The sequence below is a fragment of the Malania oleifera genome, chromosome 8 (genome assembly GCF_029873635.1).
Source record: "Malania oleifera isolate guangnan ecotype guangnan chromosome 8, ASM2987363v1, whole genome shotgun sequence".
Taxonomy (NCBI): Eukaryota; Viridiplantae; Streptophyta; class Magnoliopsida; order Santalales; family Ximeniaceae; genus Malania; species Malania oleifera.
The window spans coordinates 69,518,119-69,532,028 of NC_080424.1; the positions used below are offsets into that span (position 1 = coordinate 69,518,119).

Genomic DNA, 13,910 nt, shown 5'->3' on the forward strand with positions numbered 1-13,910 from the left:
GACCATCCTCCAGGCCCCATTCATGGTTATCCAACAGCTTTAACCGTAGCAGAATAGCTCCCCGCGCCCACCCCCTGGGCCGTTTGGACCACTTTCAATTACTTACCCACACCGTCCTACCCTCCTAGCTGGGCCCAAGCCTCTTCTGAAAAGAAACTGGGCCGGGCAGCTTCCAAGTTCATCTGTCAGGGTTCACATTGGCCCAGCACCCAAAATACTTGCCACCTCACTTTGCGAGCCTAATCCAAACTAACCGAGGATTTTTATATTATATGTGAAAAATATTTATATTCTTATGCATGTGTATAGCATGGTTTATAACTATATTTAGTATTATTTTATAATTAAATTGAGATTAGTTAGATTCGAGTTTAAAGAATGATTTTATAATTATATAAGATTGACCAAATTTTGAGCTTAAAATTTCTCGAAGAATGACATACTTGAACTCAGTTTGAATATAACTTAAAAAAAAAAAAAAAAAAAATTAGATCTAACACAATCTGTATGAACTTTCTAAAATACAAAAAGTTAAAATGAAATACATTTACAAGTAAAAGCTTAGAAATTCTTGCCAATAATTTATACATACATGTTCTATTAAAGGCATACTCCACAAAAAGAAAATCATACTGCTTTTAAAGCTCATAATGAAGAACAAATGGCATAATTATATATATAGCCACGTGTTTCTTTTAATCAACTATATATGCATTGTGTATGATATAAAACTTTATGTATAGAATTTTATGCTATGGTGAGATTCCCCCAACACTAAATATATTATCTTCTATTCCAGCGGTTTTTCATCTTTACTAACCCAAAGTAGTTGACAAAAAGTTATAATTATGTATTGGACTGACTTCTCGATGGATATTCTTACATTCTTAGACATTAGTTCAACATTGAGGGAAAGGGCAGTAGATAGCCTTAGTTGAGTTGTATCCATTCTTCATGTCATTAGTGTGAAGGATGTTGGATTTGGGTGCCTAAGAGATGATGCATTTTTCTTGCCTTGATTTTGGCCTCATCTTTTCAAGAGATAAGAATTTGTAGACTGAATGAGCACTACCTATTTAGAGGTGCTAAGGGGTTACACAAGTCTCTCACTTCTTTGAGGCATTTCCTAGTTTGAGAATCACATGTTGGTTCTACTTCTATCATTTAAATAGAGATAAGAACATTGCATTAGTCAAACATAAGTTATATTGGCCTTTTTGAAAAGACACATGGGTAGGATTGTCGCATCCGTTAACTTTGCTTCATAGCCCTCTTCTTCTGCCATGCTTGCATTGGAGAGACTTGAATATAGATTTTGCTCATCAATTCCCTAAAATAGCCTAATGACACATTTCCATGTTCAATCCTCCAAAACGACACATACATCTTGTTCTGTGTGGTAAGACTTCTAATGCATCACATGTGATCGATAAGTTGTTCTTTAGGGAGGTTGTTAATTAAGCCATCTCTTCGGCATACATACGAACAATACTGACTTTGTCTTTTCATCAATTTTTTACTGCTGGGATATATTTGTATTTAAGTGTTCAAGTGCAAATACATTTGATAAAGTAGTCTCTTTGCATTCATCCATTTAACTATTCTTCTCTTTTTTCTCCTCTCTTCTCTCTCCCTTGCTTTCTTCGTCGCGCCTTGCATCAACAATGCTATAGGAGTTGGGTCTTTACACAATGACCAGAGAAGAATCTAAATTGCAGAAGAACAAGAATGAACTATGTTTACAAGTAAAAGCTCAAAAAATTACATTTATTGATTTACAAAATTTTTCAACAAGGGCTATTGTAAGCAAGGATCAGTAAACTCTCTACAGACTACACCCATTCCCACACTCCACAAATGAAAAATCAGGTGAGTTTTGAAGCTCATAATGAAGAAGAATAAACTGCATAAAGATTACAAGGCTTCTTTTTTGTTTTAATTTTTTAAAAATCAAACCTATATGCACATTTATCCAGCTCTATGCAGACTGTGCCAGTAAAATAACCCGGCTTCATAGAAGAAAATTGTCAGCCATGTGTAAAACTACATCAGCTCCATCAGAATTGATGCAGTAGCTTTTCACCTGCACACACAAACACCAACAAATAAAAGGAAAATGTGAACCCTGTATATGTCAACAATATCACAAGCACAAACTGTCACCCATTAGCCTCTGGTCGCCAATTCAAGACATATATAATATAACCAGTAAAGAGTGTAATGAGATCTCCCGGAGGATTTTTATTAAGGCTCCATTTGAATCAAGGATTTTGTTTGAAGAGACGAAAATAAAGAAAAATTAGAAGGAATTTCATTTTCATCATATTTTCTATTCACATCATATCATTCTGAAAAAAAATCTGTAAAAAAGATAAAGAAAAATAAAATTTTAATAATGTGAAAAATTAAATTTTTGTTTATTGATTTGCTATATATTTTATTTTGTTACTTTTCTTCACAGCTAAACATAAAAAATTGGAGTCCTCCATATATATATAATGCTTCGTTAATGTCTCCCAAGTTGCTAAAGTAGGGTTAAAAGGGTGAAATTCAAGAGCAAGCAGAAACTCACCTGAATGGTGCTGTGTGCGAGAAATCTTTGTCTACTTCCCTTGAAATCAACATCAACTCGTTCCCAGCTTACTTTTGTTAAACCTCTGATCATTTTCTCTGCAATTGTCATGAACAATGAAGATAACAAAAAAAAAAGAAAAAAAAATTAAAATATTTGGAGCAAGAAAACATGCAAACAGTTTTCAGACCAAAAACAATACATATATAAATAAATAAATAAATAGAGAAGATTAGCTAAACTTCAAAAGTTACTTGTGGTCCTTTTTTGTTCACAATTAAAGAAGGGTTACAGAATCTCACCACCCGTTTCACTTTCTCAAACATATTAGCAAATCTTGATGCCCGAGAAAACCAGGAAAAAAAGAGTGTCTATGGGAAATCGTCCCAACTGATATCCCCATTTCAACTTGAAGATTAGCCACTAGTCCCTCAGTCACCATATTAATTTCTCTCCAAGTTCCCAAAATAGAAGGAGACAAAGAAAAGCTCGAAAGCAATTACTGCTCTGGAAAAAACTCCAAAGCATATGCCAAAGGGGCTGCCATTGATGGCATCTTCAAATAATTGTCAGCTCCTTCCCTTCACACTGTTTGAACACCTGATCCCAATTTTAGGAAGGAATGACAAGCTTCCTTTACTCACCTAGGCCCCCACGACATATCCTTGGTAAACTCAAGTCGTCAGGTCATGTTTAACCATAAAACATGCAAGAATAAACAATTCAAATGAAGTTATCAAGACCCTAATTCCTTGTAATTTGCATTCAATTGTAATATGCCAGTTTAGAATGAGACTTTACTATGTCACTCAAAAGTATCTGTAGCTTTCAGCATTGACAAAAAGTTAGTCCACCAATATTCCCTCCTTCCCATATCCATACTTCAGACAAAAGATGCAACGTGTAAATGATTGGAAATGCACCTTTTTGGCCTAGTTTTGAGCTTGAGCTTTATGATTTTCAAATGAAAAACGTGGGCTACTTATTTTTTGTGTGACAGCTGTAATAGCACTCTATAGGCACCAAGCTTGTTCCAGAAATTGCCTTCGGCCTTCTGCCTACGCAAACCTCCAATTTTTAAATTTCCCAATTCAATCATTACGCATACTGGACCAAACTTACATGGACTACTAATCTTTTGCCAATGTGTAGCCCAAAAAATGCTGTTGAAGTATTTTACAATTATAGAACATCTGTAGTATGACTGTATGAGAGAGTCCCTTTGTAAATGGCATGTTTCTCTATCATTTTCACATTCCTCATGTATATTATTAGAGATTGATCTTCTCCTCAACAAATTTATAATTATACTATGTGCCTTCCATCAAAAATAACTTCAGTAATCACCTTAACAAGACAACAAATTTACTAACCTTCCATGTCTATGGTCTTGGATTTCTTGATGTTGGCTTCCGAAGAAACTTCTTGTTTTGAACTGGCAACTGTCGCTTCCTCTACATTGACAATATGTGGATATTTATCGTGGCTTGAAAATTGTTGACGCTGAAAAGAGAAATATGATGAGATTGACTCCAAATAAAATTATAAGTTCCAGAAAGGCCCAAAAAAATTACCTTGGGAAGTTCATTTTGCTTTCGTATAGATGATGTACTCCATCCCACGAGTTCTATTAAAAATGTCAAGTTCTACGCAGAAGCAAGTAGGCAACTAACAAGAAGACCAATGAGTGGCCGTGGATTGTCAGATAAATTCACTGACATGAATTCACAAGTATTGTCTAAGCTGTTGACAATTAGGTCTAAATATCCAGAAACCAGAATCCATCCCCCAATATTATTATTGTAATAAAGGGGAATGAAACTATACACATATGCACACACAAACATACTGACAAATAGATCAGAATGTCATATAACAGGATACGGTCAAAATGTACATTTGCATAGGCAACACGACGCCTGAAGGACTGCAAAGCTGACCTGCAGAAACAAGAGTAAAGGTGCGTGTTCAGAATAATCATCACTACCAGAAGGCACCCACACATTTCAGGAAAATATCTTATAGGGCTTACATAAATGGAAGATTTTCACAATCATTGACCATCCGAAGAAGAAGAGGCTGTTTTCCATCATCATGATCGGTCAAAAACAGATGCCTACCAGTTCTTCCAAGAAACCACGAAATATGAGATACTGCCCTTTCCATTCTGTTGAAGCCGCAGAACACAGGCACCTACAAAATATAAACTGGTGAAAATGCAAGAACTGTATGAACACAGAGCCATTCTATGTAAGAAAATGCAAACAGAGCAAGCAACACTTTCACGGACACACATCACTGAAAATGAGATCATGTTTTTAATTAAACTATAAAATATGTAAATCAAGTACAATCATAAACAATCAAGATTTTAAGCCTTCAAAAAATAAGAAAAATTTTGGCATGATAGTCCAGAATACTATAGGCTTAAAACTTCGCGAAAATGAGACCAGAAAATCTGTGAATTCACAGAAAGCTTTTCACAGCCAAAGAATTAGGTCCCTTACAAATGTTTCTCATGGGCATCACAAAGAATACTCATCAAAGGAAAAACAGGAAGTCCATGAATGAGTGCATTGTAGAAAATATATTAATGAGAATCCTCATAAATTTTATTATAAAGCCTATCCTGCGTAAAATATTAAAATTTCTTCTTAAAAAAACATGCAACATCCAGTCTGCAAGGCTCTCACACCATATCTGAGGTTTCTATTGAATTAAATAAATAAGTTTATGCTTTTAACAGTTAAATAGAATAAAGAGCATACTTTCCCATAATATTTAAATGGGAAATATTCATATAAAATAAAATCGAAGAGGATGTGTTTATAGGATGTAAACTACTCACCTGCTTATGCCCCCTTGAGCCAAGGTGTGGTGTTGCGAATGTGATAAAATTCATCGGCTCTAGCCCAGCAATTTTACCTCTATATTTATCTTCAAGGCATGGATCTCCAGGTCTCTCACCATTATGATTCTCATGACCTTGTGATAGTTCCATTGTCAGATCTCGTCCATAAAGCCTAGCAATAGCATACCTTGCTACAAGGCCACCTAATGAATGACCCACAAATGAGATCTTCTGCACATCTGGGTAACGTTTTATGACTGATATTACCTGAAAGAAATAGTTTATTTTTTAAAGTTTCTAGTTTGCTGCAGTTTTAATTAATCAGAATAAGACAAGGGAAAACATATATCCGACAAATTTGGGTTTGAGCAGAAAAATATCCTGTAAAAGAAATACTTCAGCTTCATTAAGGGGAAAAAGAATGTGATTCACTGAATCACAGAATCCAACACACCTCTTGTGCTAATCTCTCTCCCATTACGTCAACACCACCAAATGTCAGCCTTGAAGGATTACATTCACTGCCTGCATCACACGTTAATCAAATGCAATCCAAATTAGTGAAATCTAGTCACACTAGTACATATGAAAATATGCAATCAGAAAATAACTTGAATTGAAGATATGCTAGTTTTTCGCAGATCTTGGTGCCCATTTGAATATGGAAATTAACCCAATCAAGTTTAGAGATGCTCCCAATTGGACTCGTGGTCCTAAAAAGTTTTATTGACAACATAGAGTAAGCTCTTCTCAGTGGATATTCTACCACAACAACTACCAAATCTTTAGTCCACAAAGTGAGGTTGGATATATGATTTCTTTTCCACCATTCTGCACAGTCTAGGGCAATATCCTCAAATCTTAAGTCCACAGAGTGAGGTTGGATATTTTCCAGCATGCCACAAAATCTAGGGCAATATCCTAAAAAAATTGGAGTGCTGTGAAATCGTTAGTTACTACATTGTTCCAAGTGATTCTAGGTTTGCCCCCAGCCCCTACTCTAAAATCAACAAGTTGATGTTACCCAATGGAGATTCTGTAATCTTTAGATGATGAAAAAATTGGACCAGGTTAAAAAGTTAAACAACTTCCCAGAGCCTAAAGTCACAAGTTAGAAGCAGTTTAGGTCAAGTATTAATTTATTAAATAATCCATGCTCCAATAGTAGAGATTTGAGTTGCAATTGCTACGAAGTTCCAACTTTCACATATTCTCCAATATATCTGCGGAAGGCATAAGAAATGATCAACCTGTCCCACTGGCAGGAGGATAATCTCCAAGAGATTTTGGAAAAAAAATCAACTATCATGCTCCACGTACATTTGTGAGGCCATATTTTATCTTATTCTCCTACCACTGCAAGTAGAAAAACACAATGCAGGTTTTGCTCGCATGTTCCATACAATGTCAAAAGGGGCCATCATGGTGATTAGCTGGTAGAGGCCATGGATTTTATTTTGGATTAATATCAATGCTTTAAGATTTATCAGGAAATAAGACGACAGCAGCAGCTTGACTTGTGGAATTAATCATAATCAGCAAGGTTGCTGAATTGAAAGTTGCAACAATTTTGTACTGGTGAGGCACAATAAGCAGACTAAAACGAATGCCATATAACACCATGTACAAGGCTGTCATTCAATCGGGGGTCTGGAGAGGGCAACAGGTATGCAGTCTTACTTCCATGCTTGAAGAGATTGTTTCCATGATTTGAACCTCTAACCTTAAGGCTTGAATGTAACAGATTTTTTTTTCTCCGTCGATTTCTGCTTGGTTGGTGTAGTTTGCCTCCTATAAACTTCCTCAGCAGGGTAATCACATAAAAAATTGTCTCAAATGCTCATGGTCCCACCCTCTCTACCAACCTCCCACCCGTCCATTTTTGTTTCTATTATACTTTTCTACTTTTACTAGTTTACTTGCACAAGTTTCTTCTTTGGTAGCCAAAGTCAAGAAAAAATAGATACTGTGTTTTCTTACAAGTACAACCTATATGGTGATCATGCTTGGCGGCAACATGGTGGTGCCACTAAAATATCCAACTCCAACACCTAGCCTCACATCCCAACCCTTTTTAACACATGATCTGCTAAGAATTAGGAAAAAAAATAAGAACCAATTTGTTAATCTAAACTTACATATTAGTGTAGTGAAATTGGAATAAAAATAATATCTACTACTGATAAAACCAAGGATTTTAATGTGTAGAAATATAAACAAGGTATTATGAGCAAGATATTTTGCTTTAGCTCATCATAGTTAAAAAAGAATTGACAGCTTAATGTCAAAAACCAAACAGCATAGAAAGAAAGCAAGTGCAAGGACAAGAAAACTCACAGTGAGCAATAACATCTTGGGAATACTTCTTCAAGAACTGCTTTGCAGCATATCTCCAATTTTGCGCACTGCATAGTAGCAACAACAACAATATTAATGCATAAGGCGTGCATGCACTCGGATAATGAGAATGTTATAACTGAAGAAAACTGATCTAACCCACATTGCATCCCCCACTTTATCGCCAAATCACCATTGATGATCTTGATGCATACTTCACTTTTTCTTAAGAAGTGCACCGAGCGAATCCCAAACATTTTGGCTATAAAACAAGGATATAAAATGGGGTAGTGTGGCATTGCTCATGATAGGAAATATAGCCTCCTAAACAATACAAGCACACATTCTTCCAATCCTTTGTCCACTCAAAAATAAAACCTTGATTAGCTTACTGTAAAGGCCAACCTAAAAGCAACCCAAAAAGAAGAAGACAAGAGATAAAGAATATATGTGCATGTGGTTTGTCCGTAGGCCTCCGTGGACGCACTCTCGAACAACTAATTGGCCACATAAAAACATAGCGACTATGAACACAGCTTGACCTCCAGATTATCCCATGAGATCTAGTGACGGAGCATCAACTGCATGATTGATTTATTAAAATCTGGGGAGCCATTTAGAATGACTTCCACCAAAAATTAGCAAATACCATCCAGATTTTAGCAATTTCACAAGTGTACCAGACTTTATAATCTTCAATTTCCCAGCAAAAAAAGAAATAAAGATATTATGCAACCTTCAATCGAACAACTCTGGGTAAAGGTACAGGAAGACCAACCTGCCAACGAGACCGTTAACCAATATGACCAGATGGGCAGGCGCGCGACGCTCTCCTGCAGGATCAGCCACCATGTCCAACCCCTTCCTACCGCCGTCCGATCTTTCCACGGTAGGAAAATCATCATCTTCCGATCTGAAGCACCCAAATTTCAACAGGTACGAATGCCTCTTCTTGCTGCGCCTTCTGTTCTTAATATTTTCGGGCTTCTTCTGCGAACTTCCATGACCCTCTTCTGGTCCCTGAACACTATCCGAACTCCCCTGCAACTCCGCAGAAGCCATGAATCAAACCAGAGAGAGAGAGAGAGAGAGAGAGAGAGAGTATGGAATTGAAGCAGAGAAATGTATGAATGCAGTCGGCAATCAATGGGGAAGTGGCGGTTTATGTAATTACGCGGGAGGAAGAGGTCTGGTATAAATTAATGGGAGCCGATACGGTAATATTGCAATCAATTTGAGTGACGTCCGCCGGGGAGCGGAGGAGGGTGCCGGAGTACCGACAATTGCCCTTGATTGTTGGACGTAGTTACGACTATGTCTTCACTCCTTCCATAGATTAGAGCCGCCAAGGGAGGGCAAAATTGGAATTTCGTGGCCTGGAATCTAGAAGCTAAGCCGGACCGTTCAAGTCTGGCTTCCATTTGACATTTCAGTTTTTTCTAGAAAAAAGGACGCGCGCGAATACGCCATTCCTTTCCTCTTGTATACTATATAACCTAGAATTTGAAATTAACGACTTGACATTTATAAAGAAAAAAGGAAAAAGAAAAAATTGATTTATATTTTCTAATCAGTCCATAAACAAAATTATTAATATTTTAAAACTATCTCACAAATTTGTAATTTATTTTTTGTTAATGATAAATGAAATAATTTTTTTAACTGCTAATTTTGATCAAAATAAAAAAAATTGCAATTACTATTATAAATCATTGCCTAATATTTTTTTTTATTTTATTAATGGGAGTATAAATTTATTCATATTTATTTTTGATCCGTCATATTTTAAAATCACATCAAATTTTTGAATAAAAATTTATTTAATTGCAAGCAATAATTAGCTTAAAATTAGTTAGATTTTTTTTTTGTTGAGAGTATTTTTTTTTTATTCTTATGTATGTATTTTTATTTTATTAATTTAAAATATGTGATTTATTAATGACACTAGTAAATAAAAATTTTGAACTATATTACTCATAATTATTCAAAATTAAATTTAAAATAAAGAAAATAGAGTTTATATTATCATATTAAATACAAAATTTTAAAATAGAGTTATAATATATAAGAATAGTTTAATAATGTAAGTTCTGTGGAAGCATTTCAAATGGGGCGCTACTTACTATTAATATCAGAGAAGTCCATAGATAATTTTGATACATATGGTGAACGCCAATTTGATCCAAAAGTTTAAACCTAGTGGGTCTTGAACCGACCATGTATATAAGCAACCATCATTCACTCAATTTTTTCAATGTAAAACAAACTCACAAGTGGAATTTTCAACAATTTCCTCCTCACTTGTGAATTCCAACTACTCTCCCTTAAAAAATTGAGTGGATGATGGGTGTTTATATACATGGTTGAACCCAAGACTCAATAGACTTATGATTTTGGATCAAGTTGGTGTTCATGCATGTGTATCAAACTTATCTGTGGATTCCTCCGGTGCTAACAATTACTTGTATGGTCGATCACTTTTGATTATAATTTTACGGTCAAAATAAACTAATTATATGTTTTTGTAATATTTTTTTTTATAAAAATTCAATATAATTCATTAATTCTATCAAAAACAAATCTAAACTTTAAATCCAATAATTGAAATCAATGCTTCAAAATATTGGGAGCTTACGTAAATTAAATTGTAATTAAATTCCTAGATAATTCAATTTGAAGATTGAAATTTTTGAATAGAAATTGGTGCATTAAATTATACAATCAATATTAGATTTCAGTTCTGCAAGTTCAAGAGAATATGAAAAGAAAAAAAAATTTAAAAAAAGTGTGGATGTTAGCAAAATTTTAGCTGTCACGGCCATTATAACTTAACATGTGATTTAATTGATTGCATTTTAATTGCCATATAACAAATAATATTTTATTAATAAAATCTTAAAACATAAATATTATAAAATGCGTAGCCCTTAATTTTAATAATTTCTTATCCTAAGATCATGCGTTTGTCTCATTCCTAAACACTTCTTACTTGGGAGGAAGGAACTTGACTGAATTGAGTTGAATATTCATTTTAATTTTTGTTAGGAATCAACTTGAAATTAAAATGGACATTCCTACTTTTGAGTCGCACCTAAACACGAATATGAAAAGAAAATAATGGAATGAACATTCTATTCTTTTTTATTCTTACCCATCATCTCTTAATTAAGAGACATTTCATTCCAGTGATCAAAACTTGAGACATTTTATTAGAAGTGTTGAATTCGAAATCTTATGAATAGGGGTGTGCAATCGGTCAGTTCGGCCAATTTGGCCAATTAACCAAATTTTTTTAGTGAACTCTCCATTATAACTGAATCAATCGAATTACACTCCTTAACCGAACCGTACTCGATCAAATCGAATTTTCGATTAAATGAATTAACCAAATCAAATTATAATTAATTATAAAAAAAATTATGATTGTATAATTTGTATGCTTTCAAAATTCAACTTAACAATTTATATTTAATTATTAATTAATAACATAATTAGGAAATTTTATGGATTCAAGGAATCGTGGGAATCCTAAATTATATAATTTATATTTAATTATTAATTAATCGCACAATTTGGTTAAATTGATTAATCGAAATTTACTTTCTCCACAATCGAACCAGAAAATGAAAACCGAATTAACCAAATTATAAAACCGAATCCAGCCAAATTAAAAATTAACCAAACCGAACCGACCAAATTTAGTCGATTAATTCGGTTAAAATCGAATTATATTCACCCCTACTTAGGAAGAGTGGAAATGAATATGATATAGGAGATGAATATATATATATATATATATATATATATATATTTCAATTGACTAAAAAAAAGTAATCTTACTCATCAAATATAATGCAACTCTATACTTGAAAAGATCTTTAATTTGAATAAAATGTAATATAAAATTATATTAAAATTTGTTTAAATTCATTAAAATTTAAATTTAAAGTCTGAAATTTATACTTTTAAATACAACACTAAAATATATATATATATATTTGTAACTTCTAATAAAATATATATATCTTTTTAAAAAGATTATTTTTGTGAAAAGTTGTGATAAATGTGTTGATTATATATATATATATATATATATTTGTAACTTCTAATAAAATATATATATTTTTAAAAAAATTATTTTTGTGAAAAGTTGTGATAAATGTGTTGATTTACTAGATGCTGCAAAGGTGCCTTGCAAGTATCCTTCTTTTGAATTTTAATGAGAGATGGTAGTGCATCTGGTAACTTCTAGATAATGTCTCATTTGAATAAATAAATAAACAAAATGCATTCACTTTTGTATGGTAACTTTTTCTAGAATGACCAAATTAAAATTGATGAACAGCCATTTCCCGTTTACTTTAAGCAGAGACTGACCTTTACACGGTCAAAAATGGCTGCAGGCAACAATACATGATATCATACGATGCTCACCACATAATTATTAATGGCCCAGAAAATCCAAAGCACCCAAACTTTTTGGAAAAAAATCAAATTTTCACTTTTGTTTTGTCGAATGTAAACCCCTTCAGCGACTTCTTCCGTCCTGTTGGCTTCTCCATTGGGTGTCTCACTGCATGGCCTATCATCGCGCGCGCGCGTGCCCACACATATAAACTAAGTATATAGACAAATCACAATCTTCCGAGTACTTCATAAGATCAGCAACTCCCTAATCCACGAAATAATATTGCTCCACAATATCATTAAGTCCATCTAATCCCATAAGATCAGCAATTCCCTAATACACGAGCTAATATAACTCCACAGATTCAGCTACTCCATATCTCACAAGCTATTCCACAATCTCAACACCGAAACATCCCACAAGACTTGGGCTGAATTACAAATATGGAGATCGTCCCATAATTATTGTACATCTCCTTTATTGTAATCTTCATCTAATTTTGTATATAAGATACGACAACCCTCATGTTGAGACAAGCAACGACATATGTAACGCCCCGAAAATTCTATTATATTTTTTTTCTTTAGAATAATAATAATTCTACTATGATACCATAAAACATAATCTGAGTCACCCGGACCCAAAGGGGTACCTCGGATAAACCTGACCATACATACATACCAACTATGCAGCGGAAACCATGATGTACTTAACCTTATATACAATACCAGAGTTTTACTGTAACCAAAAATACACATATACATCCCAAAAAAGACCATAAATATCCTAGGGTCATACCCCAAAAATTCATCGTGATCTCAACCCAACTACTTATCCTTTAGGCAGGGTAGCACTAATAGCCTCCTCTATCTCGGAGCTCCCTCTGCTCGTCTGTCTGGGTTTCCTGAAATATTTGTATTGTTGGGGTGAGACACCTCTCAGTAAGGAAGATAGACTAATATCAATGTGTGGCAACACGAATAATATTGTGTTATAAACATACACCGTTCGTGATAAACTGTATCTGATAAGTAAGGAAAATCTATACATAGTTTAATTGTATTTGATAAATCAGGTAAAACTGTTCTATATAAATCTGAATAAATCATAAATCAATGTAACATACTGTATCATACTAAATTTTTGTATACATATAAATCATCTGCTATATCTGTATATTATTGAAATTATACCCTAGATGGAAGGCTGAATCATGAATCCGCAAATTGGGTTGTGCGGCCCGAGGGCTAGACCTAACCATGGCTGGCCTACCAGGTTAAGTCAAACATGACATAACTACGCACGATTGCCCACCCAACCTGGTCCGCCCATCCTACTCTCGACAACACTTCTCGGGTCGGCACACAGTGGGTATCTTACTCTCTGCAACACTTCGGGGCTAATCGGCCTCCAACCCAACACTTTCTTAATAGTGTGGTTACACTGTCAGCTAATACCAACCTAGTCTGCCCATCCTACTCTCAGCAACACTTCTCAGGTCGGCGCATAGGGGTACACTGTCTAATCTGGCTAGATAGCTACAGTATCGTGCTCATAACATACCTAGTCCATCAGGGATTCTGATATCATATAATACATTTCATATAATATATAAATGAAAAATATTTCATTTCATATTTCTGCATAAAATCTATTATATCATAATTTCTGAATAAACTGTTATATATACAAATATGTTCACGGCATCTGGGCCGACTGAATAATCACGACATCTAGGCCAG

The 13,910-nt window shown here is 34.3% G+C and overlaps 1 protein-coding gene across 1 annotated transcript; it reads right to left on the minus strand.

The window, feature by feature from the left end:
* Positions 1-1,717: 1,717 nt before the first annotated feature.
* On the minus strand, positions 1,718-9,223 carry LOC131161882 (lipid droplet phospholipase 1). Its single transcript, XM_058117897.1, has 10 exons — positions 8,539-9,223; positions 7,761-7,828; positions 5,878-5,948; positions 5,421-5,690; positions 4,605-4,765; positions 4,457-4,512; positions 4,147-4,199; positions 3,946-4,075; positions 2,573-2,670; positions 1,718-2,083 (listed from the first exon to the last, which is right to left on the minus strand). Exons 1-10 carry the CDS (start codon positions 8,820-8,822, stop codon positions 2,012-2,014), a joined length of 1,263 nt encoding a protein of 420 aa, XP_057973880.1. The 5' UTR covers positions 8,823-9,223; the 3' UTR covers positions 1,718-2,011.
* Positions 9,224-13,910: the final 4,687 nt, after the last annotated feature.